At 35.3% G+C, this 18149-nt stretch overlaps 1 protein-coding gene across 1 annotated transcript in view; it reads right to left on the bottom strand.

The window, feature by feature from the left end:
- LOC105304696 (contactin-associated protein-like 3) overlaps positions 1-17899 on the bottom strand; it is a 196805-nt gene extending 178906 nt beyond the window's left edge. The window contains exons 1-2 of the mRNA XM_023522576.1: positions 17824-17899; positions 1693-1803 (exon numbers count right to left, since the gene is read on the bottom strand). Of these exons, the coding sequence (XP_023378344.1) occupies positions 1693-1803; positions 17824-17878 (166 nt within the window). The 5' untranslated portion in view covers positions 17879-17899. The remainder of the gene's footprint in view (positions 1-1692; positions 1804-17823) is intronic.
- Between the last annotated feature and the right edge of the window lie 250 nt (positions 17900-18149).

Raw genomic sequence — 18149 nt, 5'->3', positions numbered from 1 at the left:
AAAAAAAACACTCATCAGGGAGCATGGCATAAGGAATGCAGTTAGCATTAGTGTATTGGCTAGGTGTAGAGCTAGAGGAGAAAAAGAACAATTAGGGGGATCATTTTATAAACTGTATAAATTTCTAACCAATGTACTGTATACTTGAAACTAATAAAATTTAAACAAATAAATTAAAAAAAAAAACAAACACTCATCAGTTGACTGCCACTCTCTTAATAAAGTAATTTAAATTCGCAGAGAGTGGTCCAAATCCAAAAACCAAGCTTTGTACTTACTATTTTATAATGACTACTTATCAAATTCTGAGAAATTAATTTTTTTAATTAAGTATAATGGAAATAAGTTAACCTTAAACTTTGGGATTTTTCTCTCTAATGTTTATAAATTTTGCAGTGTCATCTAGAGGGCCTGAATCATAAAGATACTCCGTACTTGAAATTAGAAACACAATACGAGCCCCTGAGGCTTCTTTAAACTAATTAAATACGGTGCTTATTTGGTTTTTACAATTTTTGGGCAACCACTGGAAAATTGAGATGTTAAGCTGATAGAGTAACCACCAGAACAAAAATAGTTAATTTGATAATTTAATTATTAATTGAAATATGACTTCAATGAGAAAAGATTTTTACTGGGATGCTAAAAACGATCACAAATGATACTTTGAGGAGTAAATGTTTGGCCATAAAATATTCCTTCAAGGTAAAAGGCCCAAAAGTGGACAATTAATGAAATGCTCTTACCTTAAGTTCACAGAATTTCTTCACTTGTTCTTAATCTTGCCTACCAATCTATGTGACCACTTACTAGGTTCCCCATTTTATTTTTAAGGACACAGAAAAATTCAAGCTACTCTTAAACTCTGATCTTAGAAATACTGAATAAGGAGAGAAAAACAGTCATTTCCATAGTAATATCTCTAGAATTTACAACAGTAAATTTACATGGGACACAGTTAATTTTAAATTTTAGTTTCTGAATTAATCTTTCATTAAAAAAGTAATCGATCCCTTAAAAAAGTAGTGAAACAATTGAGTTTTAAGTGTATATAACCTCTCTTTAATTATAGAAAAAGTAATTTACGCAATGACACCCAGTAGCATGAATGGATTAATATATCTCCAAAAAGTAAGCCATCAGCCCCCTTCCTATTGGTAGGAAGGGAATCTATTCTCAACAGGAGCCTTTGCCTGGTCTCCTCCCAGGCCATGTTCTGGAATGGAGCCATTTTCCTATCATGTTCCATGGCAGCCTCACATCTCATAGATGCCATCAGTGGCTTATTTAGTTTTTCCCTGGTGGCTGTGAGACTGGCTCATTCATCTGTCGTTTTAGTTATTCATGGCCAGTACACTTGAACAGTCACCCCTCTATAGGCTGCTCTAAAACTAAATAGGGAAGATAAAATTGGAAATCACCTCGACTCCAATAACTCCCTTCTGATTTAAATCTCATTTATGATCATTTGCTGACAATCAGTAGGGAACAAAGATATCAAAACAATAAAAACTGATAATAAATAAGAAGAAAGCTAGCAAATAATAATATGATGAACCTGCTTTCTTCAATTTCACAGAACTCAACATAATTAATTTTTGAGCTATAAGAATGAATATTAACTGAGAATGAAAACAATTCTTTCTGAGAGAGAATCATGCTGGATTAACAAGAAAACAGTAGCAGACTCACCATCTCTGCGATTAAGACTTGCAAACCCAGGGCCATGGCTACTGGACAGCTCTGAAGAGCTGCTGATGGACGTGCGAGGCAAGGAAGATGCCAGTGGAGCATCACAGTTATCTGTGGGGAATATCCCATGTTCAGGTTAACAAAAGGCTTAAAGCTTTCCCGTCTTCTCTTCCTCTCTTCCTCTTTCCCTTGTTCCTTTCCATCCACCTGCCCTTCCTTTTTTTTTTTTTTTTTCAGTTAACATGTCAGGAAAATTCTAGAACCTGTAGCAAACACCGGTTTTGAGCAGAGGTATGCTAGTAAATGTTTAACAACAGGCTCTTAAAAATAAAAACCCACATTGATAGTATTTGCCACTTTCCACTGTGTAAATATTCCTACCATGGCAATTCAAATCTATCAACATGACATCAACTGACCACAGAGTTGAAAAGAGATGTGTACACATCACATCATTATACAGTATTTCCACCATGCAGATACAAGGTATGTAAATAATCTCAACGGCATAGATAATAGGAAGATGTCATAAAATAAAGTAGTAAGTGATGAGTTTTGAGAATTTATTTTTGTTTTAAATATAATTTATTTAATTATAAGCTTTTATAATTTAAATTTTAATAATGGCTGTATTTTAATAATTTGTTTGCAAATTACACAAAAAGTTAATGATTGGCTCTGACTAGCTGGTAAAACTTGGTTCCAGCACACTGCTCTTCAATGGGGAAATATTAAAACTATTTCTTTTAAAATCAGGAAGAATACTTTAATAGGCATCACAGCTTCTGTTGAATATTGCACTGAAAGTGTTATCAGTACATAAGAAAAAATTTACCACTTAATGCACAGGAAAAAAAGCAACTATCATCATTTCCAGATGATATGAGGAAATAGGCAGAAAATCCAAAAGTAATTGGCTAGCTTAATAGCTCAATATCTAAAAACTGATTATATTTAAACTCTAATCATAGTTTGAAAATAAATTAAATCGAATAGCAAATAGTAACAACACATATAAAGTATCTAAGAATGAATCTTATGAAATTGTACAAGACGTTTATGGGGATTATTATAAAAATTATATTGAAAGACATTAAAGAAAACTGTGTAAATGAAGACTATAATAATTGCAAATAGGAAGACTCATTTTTTTAAGGTAACAGATTTCTCTAGTTTGATATAAAGATTCATTAGAAATCCAATCAAAATCACAGGAGAGTTTTTCATAGAAATGTGAAGCAGTGAACCACATGGCTCAGGGGTCCTTAACATGGGGTCAGATATTTTTATAGCAATCATTATTTTCACAGATATCTAGAAATAGTGTTTATGTTCCTCATTACTTCAAAATAACAGTATTTATTAAACTCACCACTAGATTTTATTATTTGATGTACTAATAACTAAGGAGACTTTTAGAATTGATTTTCTTTGTAATCTTATATATACATTTTAAGCATTTACAAGCATTGCTCAGAGAAGGGCTCAGAGGCCTCAGCAAAGTGCCAAAGGGGTCTGGTTGGCACAAGAAAGAGCTAAGAGGCCCTTCTGGTAGTGTGAGCACCACAAGTATAAAGCTGTTGAGTTATTTCTGGGGGATTATTAGCATAGAATGTGAATTCAGATGAAACTGAAAGTTTTAATACAATTAATTGACTGGTAAATATTTTCTGGTTTAATCCACTGAGGTGTAGTTCTATTATAGCATTGTTGTTTAATTGAATATTTACCTAAAATTATTGAAATTTAAATAGTAATAGTTCACTGAAAACAGGTCTCTGCCAAAAAATTTCCATAAAACAAATCATTTTATTTAATTGTTCATGTTTACTCAAAAGTATTAGCCACTACTGTTATAAGAATGGAAAATCCAATTATTTTAGGAAGAGTGTGTGTGTATGTGTCTGTGTGTGTCTGTGAGGTGTGTACATATATATGCTGAGTAAATTCAAAATGAGATTACCGTTGAATCAAGCAGTGGATTCTCAGATTTCTCATTAGATACATTTATAAAAATGAAATATCTATTTGGTATTATTTTCAAAAGGTGCAACTAATCATTTCTTTAAAAAAATTTACCTGAAAAGGGTGTTTTTCTCTATCCCTCTATTAACCTTCTAAGCTATGCTGTTGTATAACACTCATGTCAAAAAGAAGGTGAAATGTTTTAATTCAGCAGTAAGTGTAAATTAAAAATTCACAAGATGTGTTGAATTATGCCAAGTCTGGATATTGCCTGAATTATACTATGTAAGCATTATATAAGACTACAGAACTTAAAATTAATCTATAAAAGATTCAAATCTGCTAACCTCTAGGGCACTCCAGATTTTTACAGAAAAATGCATGATAAAATCCAATATTTCATTCTATTTAAAAATACGAAAAATATCTAAATATTTTAATCACTTATAGAAAAAATGTTTCCTTCAGTAATTTATTAACAATTATAATTATTGAAACTTCTAAGTATACTAGCAAGATGTCTAGAACATGAACTAAGCTGCATCACCCAAACCCACCCAGCAGTGCTATGAATCGTTCTTCAGTTATCACAAGAAAGCTCCCCTAGGCCAATAACAGTCCATAGAAAAGTAGATAACGTGAAACACACTTAAATGATTCCATTCATTCATTCTAAAATATAAATACTTCTTTTTTTGTTTAACAAAGAAAATTCAGATAGAAGAATAATAAATGAATAAACATGCGATCATATTAAAACTTGAAACAGAAAACATGATGTTTTTCTCAAGAGGAAAGTCAGTTTTATAATTCTGAACAGCATGTAAAATATCAGATTTAATTTATTTTCTGCTGACCATGCTTCTGTTTTTAATGCTATAGTTAATTTCTAAATAATGTCTAAGGTTAAATTTTACTCATTTCCCAAAATACATCAGCAAGATTTTACTTTCCCTCTTCATCCTCTCTACTTATGTATTTGGTGGTTTAAATAATAGTTTGACTGTAAGTTTCTGGTTAAAAAGTCATTTTCCCTCAGAACTTATATTTATTTCTGCCTCTCATTTTGCTTCTGATATTACTGCTCTGCTGAAATCAAACTAGCTCTTTTTCTTTAATAGCAAATCAGTTTACATAATTATCTTTGATGATCTAAAATGTGACCATGTTTCTAAGTGTGCTTTATTATTATTATTATTATTATTATTTATTAATTTTCCATTTATCTAACTCAGCACAACATGAGTTTTATAATAGAAACACATTATTCCTTTTCAGTTCTGAGAAATGTTCTTCTATTATTTTTATGTTACTACTTCTTTGAAATTTATTGAAACTAGCTTTTTGGTAAAGCAAAAAAGTAAATATTCTATATGTAGTTGAAAAACCCATGTAATATTGTCAAATTGTTTATATACATATGTATTTCTCAAAGCTATAAATACTTTACTAAAACCTCTATATCTTTATCACTTCATTTTATTTTATGCTTCTTATTTATCTATTTTACCAAATGATTTTTTTCCTTCTCCTCTCTTCTCGCTTTCTTTTAAATAGATTGAAATCAACCCTTCACCGCCCCCATTCCATTTTTTTCTTCTACTGACTTGGAATGTATACATCCAATTACTATTCTTTTATTGTTCCTCCTTAAAATTTTACGCTGCATTCTCTCTCAGAACTAACTTTAAGAGTTCATGTCTCTGATTTTGTTTATTTGTTATTCCTACCTCAGGCTGCTTTTAACATCTTTCGATTCTTATGTTCTACAGTTCCAATGTAAAGTGTTGTTGTGGGTGGGAATTCTTTAAAATTTGTATTACTAGGGATTTGGGAGGCTTCCTGAATTTAAAGATTGGTGACTCTTCAATTCTGGGCAATTCCTACAGATTAACACTTAAGTAGTTCTTCTTCCCACATTCTCACACTACCAAAACTCAAATCGGATACATAGATCTTGTCTCTATCTTCACTCTGATCCTGGCTTTCATGTTTTCCGTATCTTTGTCTCTCTCTGTTGTTATTTAATTCAAATATGTGTTGTTATTTAATTCAAATACGTCTTCTAATGTGCCGAGTCTCTCTTCATCTATGTCTCATGTGCTGTTTCAGCATCCATTGAATTCTTTATTTCCTTTTTTTTTTTCTTGATACTGTTCTTTTTCAATTCTACTAGATAATTTTGATAGTTTCTTATTTTTTTTATCTTTTACTTCTTTACACAAATAAAACAAAATTTATATTCTAAATCTATTTCAGCATCTACGTTTATTATGGTCTGATTCTATAGTTTGTTATTTATGCTGGTTCTCTCTCATGGTAGCTTATTTCCTCATGCATTTTATGTTTTAAATTTTATTGTGAGCATGTGTTTCCAGGAAATAGATCTGTAAGCCTAGATGACTGCAGAAGGAATACACATTCAACAGGAAGACAAGACATGGAGAGAATATGCTGGATGTAGAGGGTGGGGTAAGTAAAAGTCGTGGTGTAAGAATGCTAGTGTAGCTAGGTGGTGTGGTTTAGGGTTAGTTAAAGGAAGGGATGGGAGCAGTGAGTGAATAGAAGGTAACTTTTAAGGAATAAAGGATTGAGTGTGTGTGGGGGGCGGGGGGAGGGTATAAGATGTGAGGCAAGATATAAAAAGCTTTACCCAGGAAAGTAAGATCATTGGGTAAGTGATCTTTAGAACGATTACTCTGGCAGCAGGATAGCAAATTGATCAGAAAGAGATGCACTAGAGACAAGGAAATGATGAAGACAGTAAGTAACAACCAGGGATAGGAAGAGTTTGATAAAGTTGGTGATGGGGTAACTGAAAAAAAGGAACAAGAACTAATTCAAGAGACAGAGCTAAAGCTAATCTTTCAGAATAAAATAGTAATGCTCTCTCTCCAAGGCCCCACACCCATGTTCTTATATGCATTCTAATTGAGATAGCATCCCAAATTATCTAAAATATGTTCAATTTATAGACTAACACTAACTTAATAATCATAAATGCTAGAGAATCCATACTGATGGCCAGATACTGTGTATTCTAGAAGATTTCAGGAAAAAAAAACAAAAAAACAAAAACAAACAGCTAGACAACAAGAGGTATATGCTTCAGGGATATATTGTCTTGATCAGGAGACTCCTTCTCAGCTAGTGGAAAAATATATAAAATTGGGAGAAGTTAAAGATTAAAGTTGCTCATGACAAGTTAACCCGAATAGCTAAATCTGAGGAACTTTATTTATAGAAAGATGACATTATAGAAAGCTAAAACATATCAATGTACTGTAAAAGTTTCTAATTCTGCCATAGTCTTTTCATTATTATTTTGTAATATTATTTTCATCTTGCATTATTTATGATAATATTTTGGATAATAGAAATACCCAGTATAAAGGCTTTTCCCTAAAATATTTCTTATCTCATTATTCTTCCCATGATCATGGATCAAAGTCACATTTCTGATTTTATCCTTAAGGCAACAGGAAAAATAATAATGAATAAAATTTCCTGAGGACTTACTATATTCCAGGCACATTTGTAAACATAATGTTTCCTGAGGACTTACTATATTCCAGGCACATTTGTAAACATAATGTTTACAAATATTAATTAATTTAATCATCATGACAGCTCTGTGAGTTAAGTTACTATTATTACTTATATTTTTAAAGATAAGGAAGTGAGACACAAAGAGCATAAGCAAATTACCCAAGGTCACCCAGCTGGCAGTAACCCACACAAGCAGAATTTCAATCCACTCATTCCTCTCATAACCACTCTATTCCATTGCCTATCTGAAAGTATGATTTATTACTTTAGTACATTTTGTTGAATTTTATAGCTTTATGCTGTTTGAAAGAAAGCTGCTAGAATCATCTTCATTTATATACCTCCACTGTGTCCCTTCCATGTAATTCAGAAAATAAAATTAGAAACAATCTTCTTTTGAAAATAGAGATATTCTTTAAGTGATAGCATGGGCACATCATCATGCCCTTGAGCTAGCTAGTCATAAAATTTTTCACAAATAATAGCAGGTTTTGTTGACAATAATGACCAGCCATAAACAAACTCAAAAATTCTCCAGCACAGACCAGGGGTGTCAAATCTACAAGGACAGCAGGAGCTTCATTCTGGCGTGACAGGTTACTGGATCCAGAGTCCATGGCTCCCACGTGCAAATGAATTTAGCCTCTTGGGTGTCAAGGAGAGAACTGGACACCCACACTGAAGTGCAATGGCCATCTGTTGGCCTGCATGTCCTCTGCCGTGACATACAGCCAGCCTCACCCACCTGGTTTATATGCTGCTTTGAGTATCAACTAGACAATATACACCAGATTTCTGGAGAATTCCAATTATACACTGTTCCCAGGCACTTCTATTTTAGACCCTGAATATGAAGCCTGGCTCAGGTCAGACTGGATCCAGGATCTCCTTAGATAGGGTCAGCCTATCTAACAACACCTGCCCGAAGGCCTCCTCTTTACTACTTGTTGGTCTTGGGTAGCTCCCCTGACACCCGGCCTTTTCAGCTCTCCCTCAAGGGCTCCCAGTAGCTTTTATAACATGAATCATGATTCTTATCAAAGCCTTAGACCAGAAATTATGTCATGCATTTTGCTACTGAAAGAAAAGGAACACTCAAAATCAGCCAGTGGATCTTTCCACAAACGAATGCATCAGCAGTTGGAGAGCTCAAGGACACTCACATGAAAATTCATTTTTATTAGGTTATCTACAAAATGATTATAAAATACACATAGAGATTCTCCATGTCTTCTATATACTTTCAAAATAGCATATTTTAAAAATATTAATTCCTTCATTTATTTGGTAAATACTTACTGAGTGCCACCAGCAGAGCACTGTAGAGACAAAGAAATGTGATACTGTTTTCACTTTCAGGAAGTTTAAAAATCTAATGAAGACATATAACCAACCACCTGTTTTAGGAAGCTGTCAAGAGCCTGAAAGCTAGTACTTTTCATAATAGATGTTACACTAATTACCAAAATGGTGCATTTTGCTTTCTTGTGAAGGTGATGCAGGCAAAGCACCTGGCCAGCGATCAAGTCGCAATCATTTCCTGGCTATACTCCTGGTTAGTCAAAAGGCCACACCCTCCTGTCCCTGAGTAAGAATGGCCATACAACATGGCCCAGACAAGGAGTGACAGGTCTGGGGATTTTGTTGAATGTTTTGGGAAAGAGAACCATTCATCTTTTTATTTACTCAACAAATATGTATTGAGAACCCACTGACTTCCAGGACCCCCCTGTGCTCTGGGGATTAGAAAATGGGAACAACAACAAAGAAAAATTAAGTCCCTGTTCTTTTGGAGTTTGGGTGAGAGAATAAACAAATAAGTGCTTAAAGGTGATAAGGGCCAAAGTCTCAGTTGAGGAGAGCATTCTCTCTATTAGTGATGCTGGGCGGTCTGACCTTGGTTGCATTGCTCTAAGCATCACGCCAATGCGGGGAAGACAGCCGGAAGGGTGACGAGAGGCTAACCCTGGCAGCACAGTCTCACCACCTGCATCCAACCTTGCCTGAAATGAAATTCTCTTTTTTGTTTAAGTCCATTTGATCGAGTTCTCTTGTCACTTTTCACTGAAAGATATTTGCCAACAGCACAATTGTTGACACCCCCTTTCTAATTACTCCTCATATAATCAAACAACTATTGAGTTCTGAAAAGTGTTCTTTGCGTGCAGTGCTGCTTTGTCATTCTCACTAACATCCTCCCACTAGGTCCCTCTTACACCTGTGGAATGAAGTAACAGTGGAAGACTTCTGAGGGAATGGATACCATGGAAGCGGTGAAGGAGGAAGGACACCTCATTGCTCAGTCCAACGCATGCAAGCCAACCCAGGCAATCATTTGGCACCACAGCTGGTCATTCTACATCCAAGAAAATGGAGGAGGAAGATGCTCATGGAGGTTCTGGGCATGGAGGTACTAGGGATAGGGCTGAAGGGGAGCTGCTCAGCCTTATGCCTAGAGACTAAGATCCTGATTAACAATATGACATATACCCTTTCCATGTTAAAATGTAGTCTAGCCTACAATTTGTACCTTTCCACTCCTTCCTGCTTCATCTTGTAATAATATTTATAAAGAAAATGACCTTTTTCTAGGCAAACATGCAGTCTGCTTTCCAACAAATGAATTCTGTCACTTAAGAGGAGAAGGAATGAAATCAGTCAATAACAGTATAAATATAAATCTCACAAAGGTCAGATTTTCAGGTTTACTAAGTAGACCAGTTGTTCCTCATGACAAAAAATAGTAAATTATTATGATCAAAATTTTATTCTTATGATCTAGAAAACCAATATTGTGTTTTCTGGGCCCCGTACTTACTTCGAAACTGATCATTTCGTTTTCTCTAATGGGTAACTGACTCTGAGATCATCAACTCTATTGTGTTCTATGTCTGGAAATTTTTTTCAGAAATTTTCCTTGTAACTTTAAGAAAGAAAAGAGTAATTTGGTGTTTGCTTCCTTAAACTCTTTTAAATATACCTAATTCTATTCAACATATCCTTCTTCAGTCCCCCATTTTTTTTAACTTTTAGCCATGACTGCACATGTCATAGTAAAGGATGTACTCTGAAGCAACAGTTTTCCTGCAAAAACTTCCATAAATCAACACATTGCAAAGAAGCCTAAGAATCATAGGCACATAGCAGTTAGCTAGCTTGATGAAATGATACAGCTATTTATTTTTTTCTTTTTATGTTGTATTACTTTTAGTGATATTCTTATTCTCGTTTCTAAACATTAAAAACACAGCAAATGTACAGCTAAATAACAAATTCTTAATTTTGATAATCTCCAAACATTTGAACATATGTCTATAAATAGACTATTATTTTTCATAAATCAGCCAAATTTGAGACATTAAAATAGTTAACAGTTCTTGCAATATTTGCTTCCATAATAGAAGTTTGATTAAAATGACTTTCCTGACCTAAATTGAATTACTAAATTATTTTCTAATGCTAATTGGGTCCCCTTTCATACAGCTACTGGCCTTTAGATCTAAATTCAACCAGCCATCCTTACTACTACATTCACAGGAAACAGGACCTGGGTAGGCCTCAGAGGCAGGCTAAATCTGTGGGTTCTGGATGGCTTCCTACAAATACCCTAGAACACAAAGCACCTCAGTCATGGGAAGGCAATAGTTTCAACTGGGTCGGGGCAGTGTTGCTATATTTCTTAATTGCTTACATGCTCAGAAATTCAAACTGGAGAACATCCATTTTGCATGATACCAACTAACAAATAATTCAATTCTGCTTAACTGAATTGCTGCCTAATCTAATATGTGCTTCTCTTATAACAACTGACAATGGTTTTTAATTCCTTCCGCAGCTCTCTCTACTCATTCACCTCCCTCAAGGGACACAAAAATTTGCACACATACACAGTGATCATTCTGCCCCTTCTGCCATCAATTCACCACTCCTAAAAATAGTGTGTCTAGCTTGACTTTATCAATTTCTCTGATTGTCTGAGGATTTATAGATGTTAAAATTCAAAACTAATTACAACCCTGAGTATTACAGGTAGCGCCTGATTTAATGTCTCAAGCAGCAGGTCACTCCTACATTAATCCAAGCAGTAATTTCACTGCTTGCTCACAAGCCCATAGAAATCTGTTGCGTCTTGAACACCCCAAGTAATGAGATGATATGAAAAGAGAATGAGGACATTAGGTCCAAGCATTCAAGTGGCTATGCAAGGTCATCAAAACTTCCACAGATTCCAAACAGGGTTCATCAGCCCCCTCATCCCACAGGAACACATGGCATAAAGTTTCCTTCTCCAGGTGACAACCACAAAGGCAGGCAACAACCATGAAGGCAAGTGATGGAACTACAAATTATATAGTATCTTCATAAGACTTAGGAAGGCATAAATTTAGATATCTGACACACCATTTATCATATCCCCTAAAATGACATGTCCAAAAATATATTTGCCAGTTAAAAAAGCAAACTTTTTTCATGTTGCTCTTTATGAGTTAGACATAACTGACACACCATCGATGAGTATCTCATCCGGAAGTACTACAGGGTAAAAACTTAATAAAAGGCTCTGCCCAGGAAAGATGTATTACACAATTTTTTCATTTGTAATTTACAGCCTTAGAGGGAAATTTGGTTTGTTTTCTGACTGGTCTATTAGATGGGCATATATTTAAATAAAAATTCTATAGGTTTTAATTTTAAACTACTTAAAATGGTAAATGCTTCATGCTTCAATTATATTTCATATCAGTACATTAAAAATAACCATTATGTGGAACAAAACAAGGTATTTTTTTCCTTCTGATTCAAGCCTTACTCCCTGCTGTATTGCTGCAGAGCAAGGTTTCCAATAAACAAGAAAGGAAATTTACTGTAAAGCAACAAACAGAGCACACTTATTATCACACTATGTTCTGTGTACACCTAAAAGACATAGTCACTCTACATCAAAGCACTATCTTCAAAAAGTTAAAAACACAACTCATACAACTATACAACAAATGCATGCCCAAGATTAATGAATGAGCCAGTAAAGGGGCGTTTTGAGAAACTGGGAATTTACAGGCATTTTATAAAAGAATGTTAGAATGAGATTGCTAGTTTACATAAAAATTGATTCATGTCCTATGGGGCAATAAAACCTTTGGAGTTACTACTTGTACCTGAAAAAAAAAATTATCAACTTTACTTATAATATCTCAATGTCTGAATTTTAATCAAATAGCAAATGACCAAGTCAAACATAGATGCACTCTCCTACACAATTAAACAAATGCAGGCCTATTAAACAATGTTCCTGAATAAGGTCACGCTGTCATTCCTCCTTCTTCTAGGATTTACGAGTTATATATAATTTTCTTAACCCATGATAAGACATTTAAAGCACATAATCTTATGCCATAGAATTCAAACTAGGAAAAACATGTATCTATATTTTGAAGGAACATATTACATTTGGTCTAATGACTTTCAGAAATAAGCAGATATAAATCATTCAGCTTTTAGAAGTTATTCAATACGAACTGACAGATGCCTAAAGCGATCAATGCCACAGTGGGACACAGGTGGGAGGTGGAGTTGGGGACACTTCAGAAAGCACTCTGAAGAACTTTGTACATTGAAGCCAAGTCTTTATAGGCTTTAAAATGTAAATGAGGAGAAGATTCAGAGGTTAATCTCATCTATGTTATTCAGAAAACTGGAGTTACAGGTAAACTTTAGATTTATTAATTCAAAAATTTTTGACCTATTTTATACTTTTACATGCAAACTCTGATTTTGATTTAAAGGGAAAATTTAACTTAAAATTTACTCAGTTAATTGAGATTTCTCTTTTAGTGAATGTGTTTAAATATCTTTGAATGATTTGGATTTCTTTTTCAAATCAGCTCAAATTAAGAAGCAGATTTTCTTAAGCCCAGTCCTCTCCCCAGAACATCCTTTCAGGCCTGGGAGGATCATTTGTAATGTGTACTTAGGGTCATTCTGTTTGTTTTGCTTAGTTTCTCAAAACTGTCCATGTCTCAGTCCCCACAAAAACTGGCTCTACCCTTGCTTGTCACTCTGTTGATAGTCATATGAACTATGTAAGTTTTGGGGGGGAAAATGTTTTTGTTTTCTCAAAGTCTTCAAAAGCATCTTGACCTCAGAACTTCTGGGAAGTTTATTCAAATACTATAAGTAAGGTCTTGTTCACCAGTTTGTTGAAGGCTCTTTCCAAAAAGTCCAAGCTCCTACAAAAACACTCAGTTCTATATTCTGAGCTCCCTTTCCCCAACATGTTTCACTACATCCTTTCCCCAACATGTTTCATTACATCCGCAAATGGATTCACTGTTCACCTGCTCCATGGGACATCCTCTCAAAGGCTCTCATCTATTCCAAATTGATGAACTTGGAAGAAAGATCAAACTCTCTCTAGACAAGCACTAAGCACGCTACTGAGGCAAAGAAAAACCTGAACCATTTAAAACATCAGCAGGACTTTAGTCCATATTAGCCATGGCGAAAATTTCTCTATAGACTATATTGAACCTCTTTGCACTCACAACATTACTGGACATTAAATGGACTCACTTAGCAATAAAAAATGTTGATGACACTTAGCAAGTAATTACAAAGAATCCATGCCCATTGAAATTACAAGATTTCTGAAAAACAAAATCCTGGAGAAGAGGCATATGACAAACACACTATTATATATTTACTGAAATAAATGTTCATGATGTTTTAATTCTTAGCAATTGTAATATTATGCTCAGTCCCTTCAATCCGCATGCATAAATTTTTACACCAAACAATTAAGGTTAATTATGTTATTGGGTTAGGATAATTTATACAATACAAGTGTCTCACTATTATATCATACTATGTATGTTATTTACATTTTTAAAGGATAATATTGTCGGATAATTTCTATTACAGAATTGTACTAATACACTATCTCCAAAGATTATACAGAGTAATGCTTGGCACATAAGTAAGTTAACACTCCAATAAAGAAAGGGTTCAAATCTTATACGAATCTTCAAACTGAGGTGCTAATATGTTTATTGCTTAGGTCAAGCACTAAGTATTACATGAAAGTCATGGGTTTGTTTCCCATGCTGGTCGACAAAATGGGCTTAATCTGCACCCGCAATCATGGACAGAAACCTCTCATATGTATGCAGGATTTAATGGGGAAGAAGAGAGGCATTGATGGACAAACACAAGTCCAGATTTTTACTCTAAAAAGAACAAGTCAAAGTGTATGCCCCACTTGCAGTTGGCCAGAAATATATCTTTTCTTCTTGCAATGAGAAGGACCTTTTGACAAGAGAAGAAAACAAAAGGAAGCTTCCAGAGAAAATCATAAGTGCTGGTATTTAACAGGGTAGGATCAAGTCGGTCATACTCACTAAATTGAATCTCTGAATCTACAAATGTCATCATTGATATCAAATAATCACTATCAATGATTAAAATTTCTAACAGATACTCAGTCCTTTTTTTCTTTTTCATAGAGAAGGAAAGAGGAGGGGGCAGCTGCTATAGCTTATACTTTACTTATATGGGGAAAATAATTCAGCTGTAAATTAACTTCCAATTGTGCTCTTCCTAAATTTGGGGGCATGATGACAATCCAGGGGACAAATTTACAACAGTATATAAGCTATCAAAATGTTGACATTTTCGTATTCTGATTATGTCTTCTTCCTCCCAAAAGGTCTTGAAATTCATTTAAAAAAAATACTATATTCACAAGGATAATTCTAAAGCAGAGAGCTCCACTTCCCTCTCTCCATCTGCGCCTCTTTGTAGGAAGGAAAAAACTGCCTATACAACTTCAAGAAAACAGGACTTTAACTTATAATCTATACTCAGACTTTCCTCCTGAGTTCCATTGAGGAGGACAGTTCCATATTAACACTCTCAACTTGACTGAGGACAAAAAGATCTAGAGGCAGACCAGGTGGCTGTTCACATTTTTAAAATATCAGGTCCCAGGTCGTATTTGGGAGGATGCAGTCTATTGAACTTGTTTTAATTTCAAAAACACAAACACTGTGGAGAAGAAAAAAAAAGCCCATGGTCTGAGCCATTTAGAAACAATTTCCCCCCTGTGCAGAATCCTTTCGACTTACAATTTCCCACTGACTAAAAAGAATCATGTAAAAATGTGTATAACCTGAGGTGTCAGATGTTTCAAGCAAGTCCTATTACTTGAGAAGATGTCTGATGATAAAACCTCACCCAGGCTGACCCCCTGGTTGACTGATTGACTGCAGAGAATCAGCTATAATTGGAGTAAAAATGTCATTGGGCTCATTTGAGAAAATCTTTGCTTTTTTAAAAAAAAATTTATATACAGTTCTCATTAATTTTTTATTAGTGCTCGAGAATATTTCATTTTTATTAGAGTCTGAAAAGACTATTTGAGTTTTTAAATATCTAAGTAAAAAAGGTTAGCCATCAACAGCTTGAGCAATGTTGATGTTCATCATTTCTTGTTCATAGCTTAAATCCCACTCTGCTGGCAAACTCCTCCACAGTATTTCTCAAGTAATGAAGCAGGACTAGAGATATCTCTCTACTTTTACTCAGTAATAACAGTAATAATTAAAATATCTTGCTTGTACATGCATACACAATGCAAACAAATACTTCTCAATTATTTAGGAGTTAAAGAAAAATTAAATTGGTCAAATTAGCTAATCTAGACCATAGTGAGATTCACCATTATTTCTACTACTACAAATGATAATGTTAAAATGAGATCACCAAGAAATTATCAGATGCAATTTGTATAGACTCTATGAATCTTTAAATCTACAAAGTGGTTTAAATATATATTTGATGGTTGAAGACCTATTGATAGCCATATTTGTAGTGATCAAGGACTCTTAACTTTAGTATCTAAAATGGTCTTAGCAATACAAATTTACATAAGGACTTTCATTGAATGTAGAATAACAGTAGTAAATACATCTAAATTAAAAGAGGCTGAAAAATGAAAACTAGCATTGACATTTGAAGAGTCAGTTAGAGACCCAGAGAGACTGACACATCCAATTTAGACATGAGTATCTGCATGGATATTGAGACACAGAGCATCCCAGAATATGTGAGTTCTAAACAAGATGCTCAGTGGGAAAGAATATGATATTTCCGTGGATTTTAGGGAATAAAATACAAATAGAAAATAAAGAAATATCAAAACAACTGATCTTGCCAATATCCTGTAATTACAGCTAAGGAAATAAGAAAGGCAACAAGACACTCTGCTTCTCCTATGGGAAGGATTTTTGAAGCCATATCTGTTCTAAGTAAAATGACCTCCAGTGACATTTTAATCATACTTCAGCATAGTGTGTTGAATTATTCTACAATTCATTTAGTACTGGTCGTTTTTCATTTCTTAGCAAAATGACAAATGCTCTATTGAAGGACCTAAGGGTTAGATTTTACGTAAATGCTCCATTTTAATTCATTCATGGAGGCTGCAGCACAAATCTAAATTCAAATTGTATCTGAAATACAGGGCAGTATTTGCATAAAGGAGACTGAGGCTCAATTTTAGGAGCCACTCACACACAACTTGGCATTAAATGAGCGAATACTAAATGATGACAGCAGAAAATCATCACAGCCTCCCCTGGTGATGGCAGAGTTGGGCCCCTAAGAGCTAAATCTGGATGCCTGGCAGCAAGGTCAGTTTTCCAGAAAGCCTACTAGCACTTTGTTGAAAAGCACACTGGCTTGTCCTACTACCCACAACCCGATTTTTAAAAATAAAATTTGGAGGGGGTGCAGTTGGAAGGGAGGACAAGGGGACCTTCTTAAAATTCCTCAAGGAAAGAAAAGCCCTGTGATGGAGATGTCAATCTGACTAAAACTTTTAAAACTTTTTTTGATTTCCAGATTAATATGCCTTGAGTCGGCTGAATCGATCAGGCTGAATCATCTTTAGATCAGAATCCTAGTACTAGCTAGGTTAATATATCGTCACCAAACCAACAAATCAGAAACACAGCAAATCACGACATACAAGCATGTACACTTGTAAAAGAACCTGAATGGCGGGTCGTTTTCGCTTTGAAGAAGTCTATCTCCCCAGGCTTTCTGGGTGGGCTCTGCTGGGAGCCCCCGCGCCTCACCAGAGCCCTGGGGCGCAGATGGATTCGCAGGGCGCCAACCTCAAACATCTGTGCTGAGGCAGGACCCGCCAGGCCAGTCGCGGTTTCCTTTCCCGAGTCAATGCTACAAAATGCATTTATACTTCAAAGAAATACATGACTATATTGGCACTCTGTTCTCTCATTATCTCATGCCATTTTCTCGGTGGTCTCTCTTAGAGAATTTTAGGTTTTACCAGAACTTGAGCTTTGTTAATGAATATTCAAAACAGCAACATAGGATTCAGCTCAGACAAAAAAGGTCAAAAAAAGCTTTATGTATTCTAGACTTGACAAGAGGAAAATCATTGTACACCATCCTATCTTAGCGTTGGGACTTAGAGATGTTTTTTAAATGCCTCATTTTCGGAAATATGCTAGCGACTCCATCTGTAAATATCAATTAACAAGACAAACACAAAAGCTAAGTTGTCAATATAAGTTTGAAAACATGTGCTGTACTCACAAGTGTTCCCTGCTACTCCTGTACTCCAGGGCTGAGCAGACAAAAGGAAGAGCATCCTAAGCAAGGCTCCCGTGACAGGATCCATGTTCTCAGGCTCCGGGACTCCCCACCGCAAGACCAAAGCTGTCGGTAGCTGCTCCGCGTGGGCCCTGCTGCGCCCTCCCCTCGGGTCTCCAGCGCTCCTGGCTCAGCGCGGGACGATCCCACGCAGCCTCCCCGCCGCGCCCCACCTGCGGCCACACCCACCCCGCCCAGACACCAGCCCCCTTCGCTCCCGCGGCGGCGGGCTCCACGTGGACCCGGGCGCCCCCGGCGGTGGTGTGCGG

The sequence above is a fragment of the Pteropus vampyrus genome, unplaced genomic scaffold, assembly GCF_000151845.1.
Source record: "Pteropus vampyrus isolate Shadow unplaced genomic scaffold, Pvam_2.0 Scaffold349, whole genome shotgun sequence".
In the NCBI taxonomy this organism is placed as follows: domain Eukaryota; kingdom Metazoa; phylum Chordata; class Mammalia; order Chiroptera; family Pteropodidae; genus Pteropus; species Pteropus vampyrus.
This window is presented reverse-complemented; position numbering and strand designations above follow the sequence as displayed.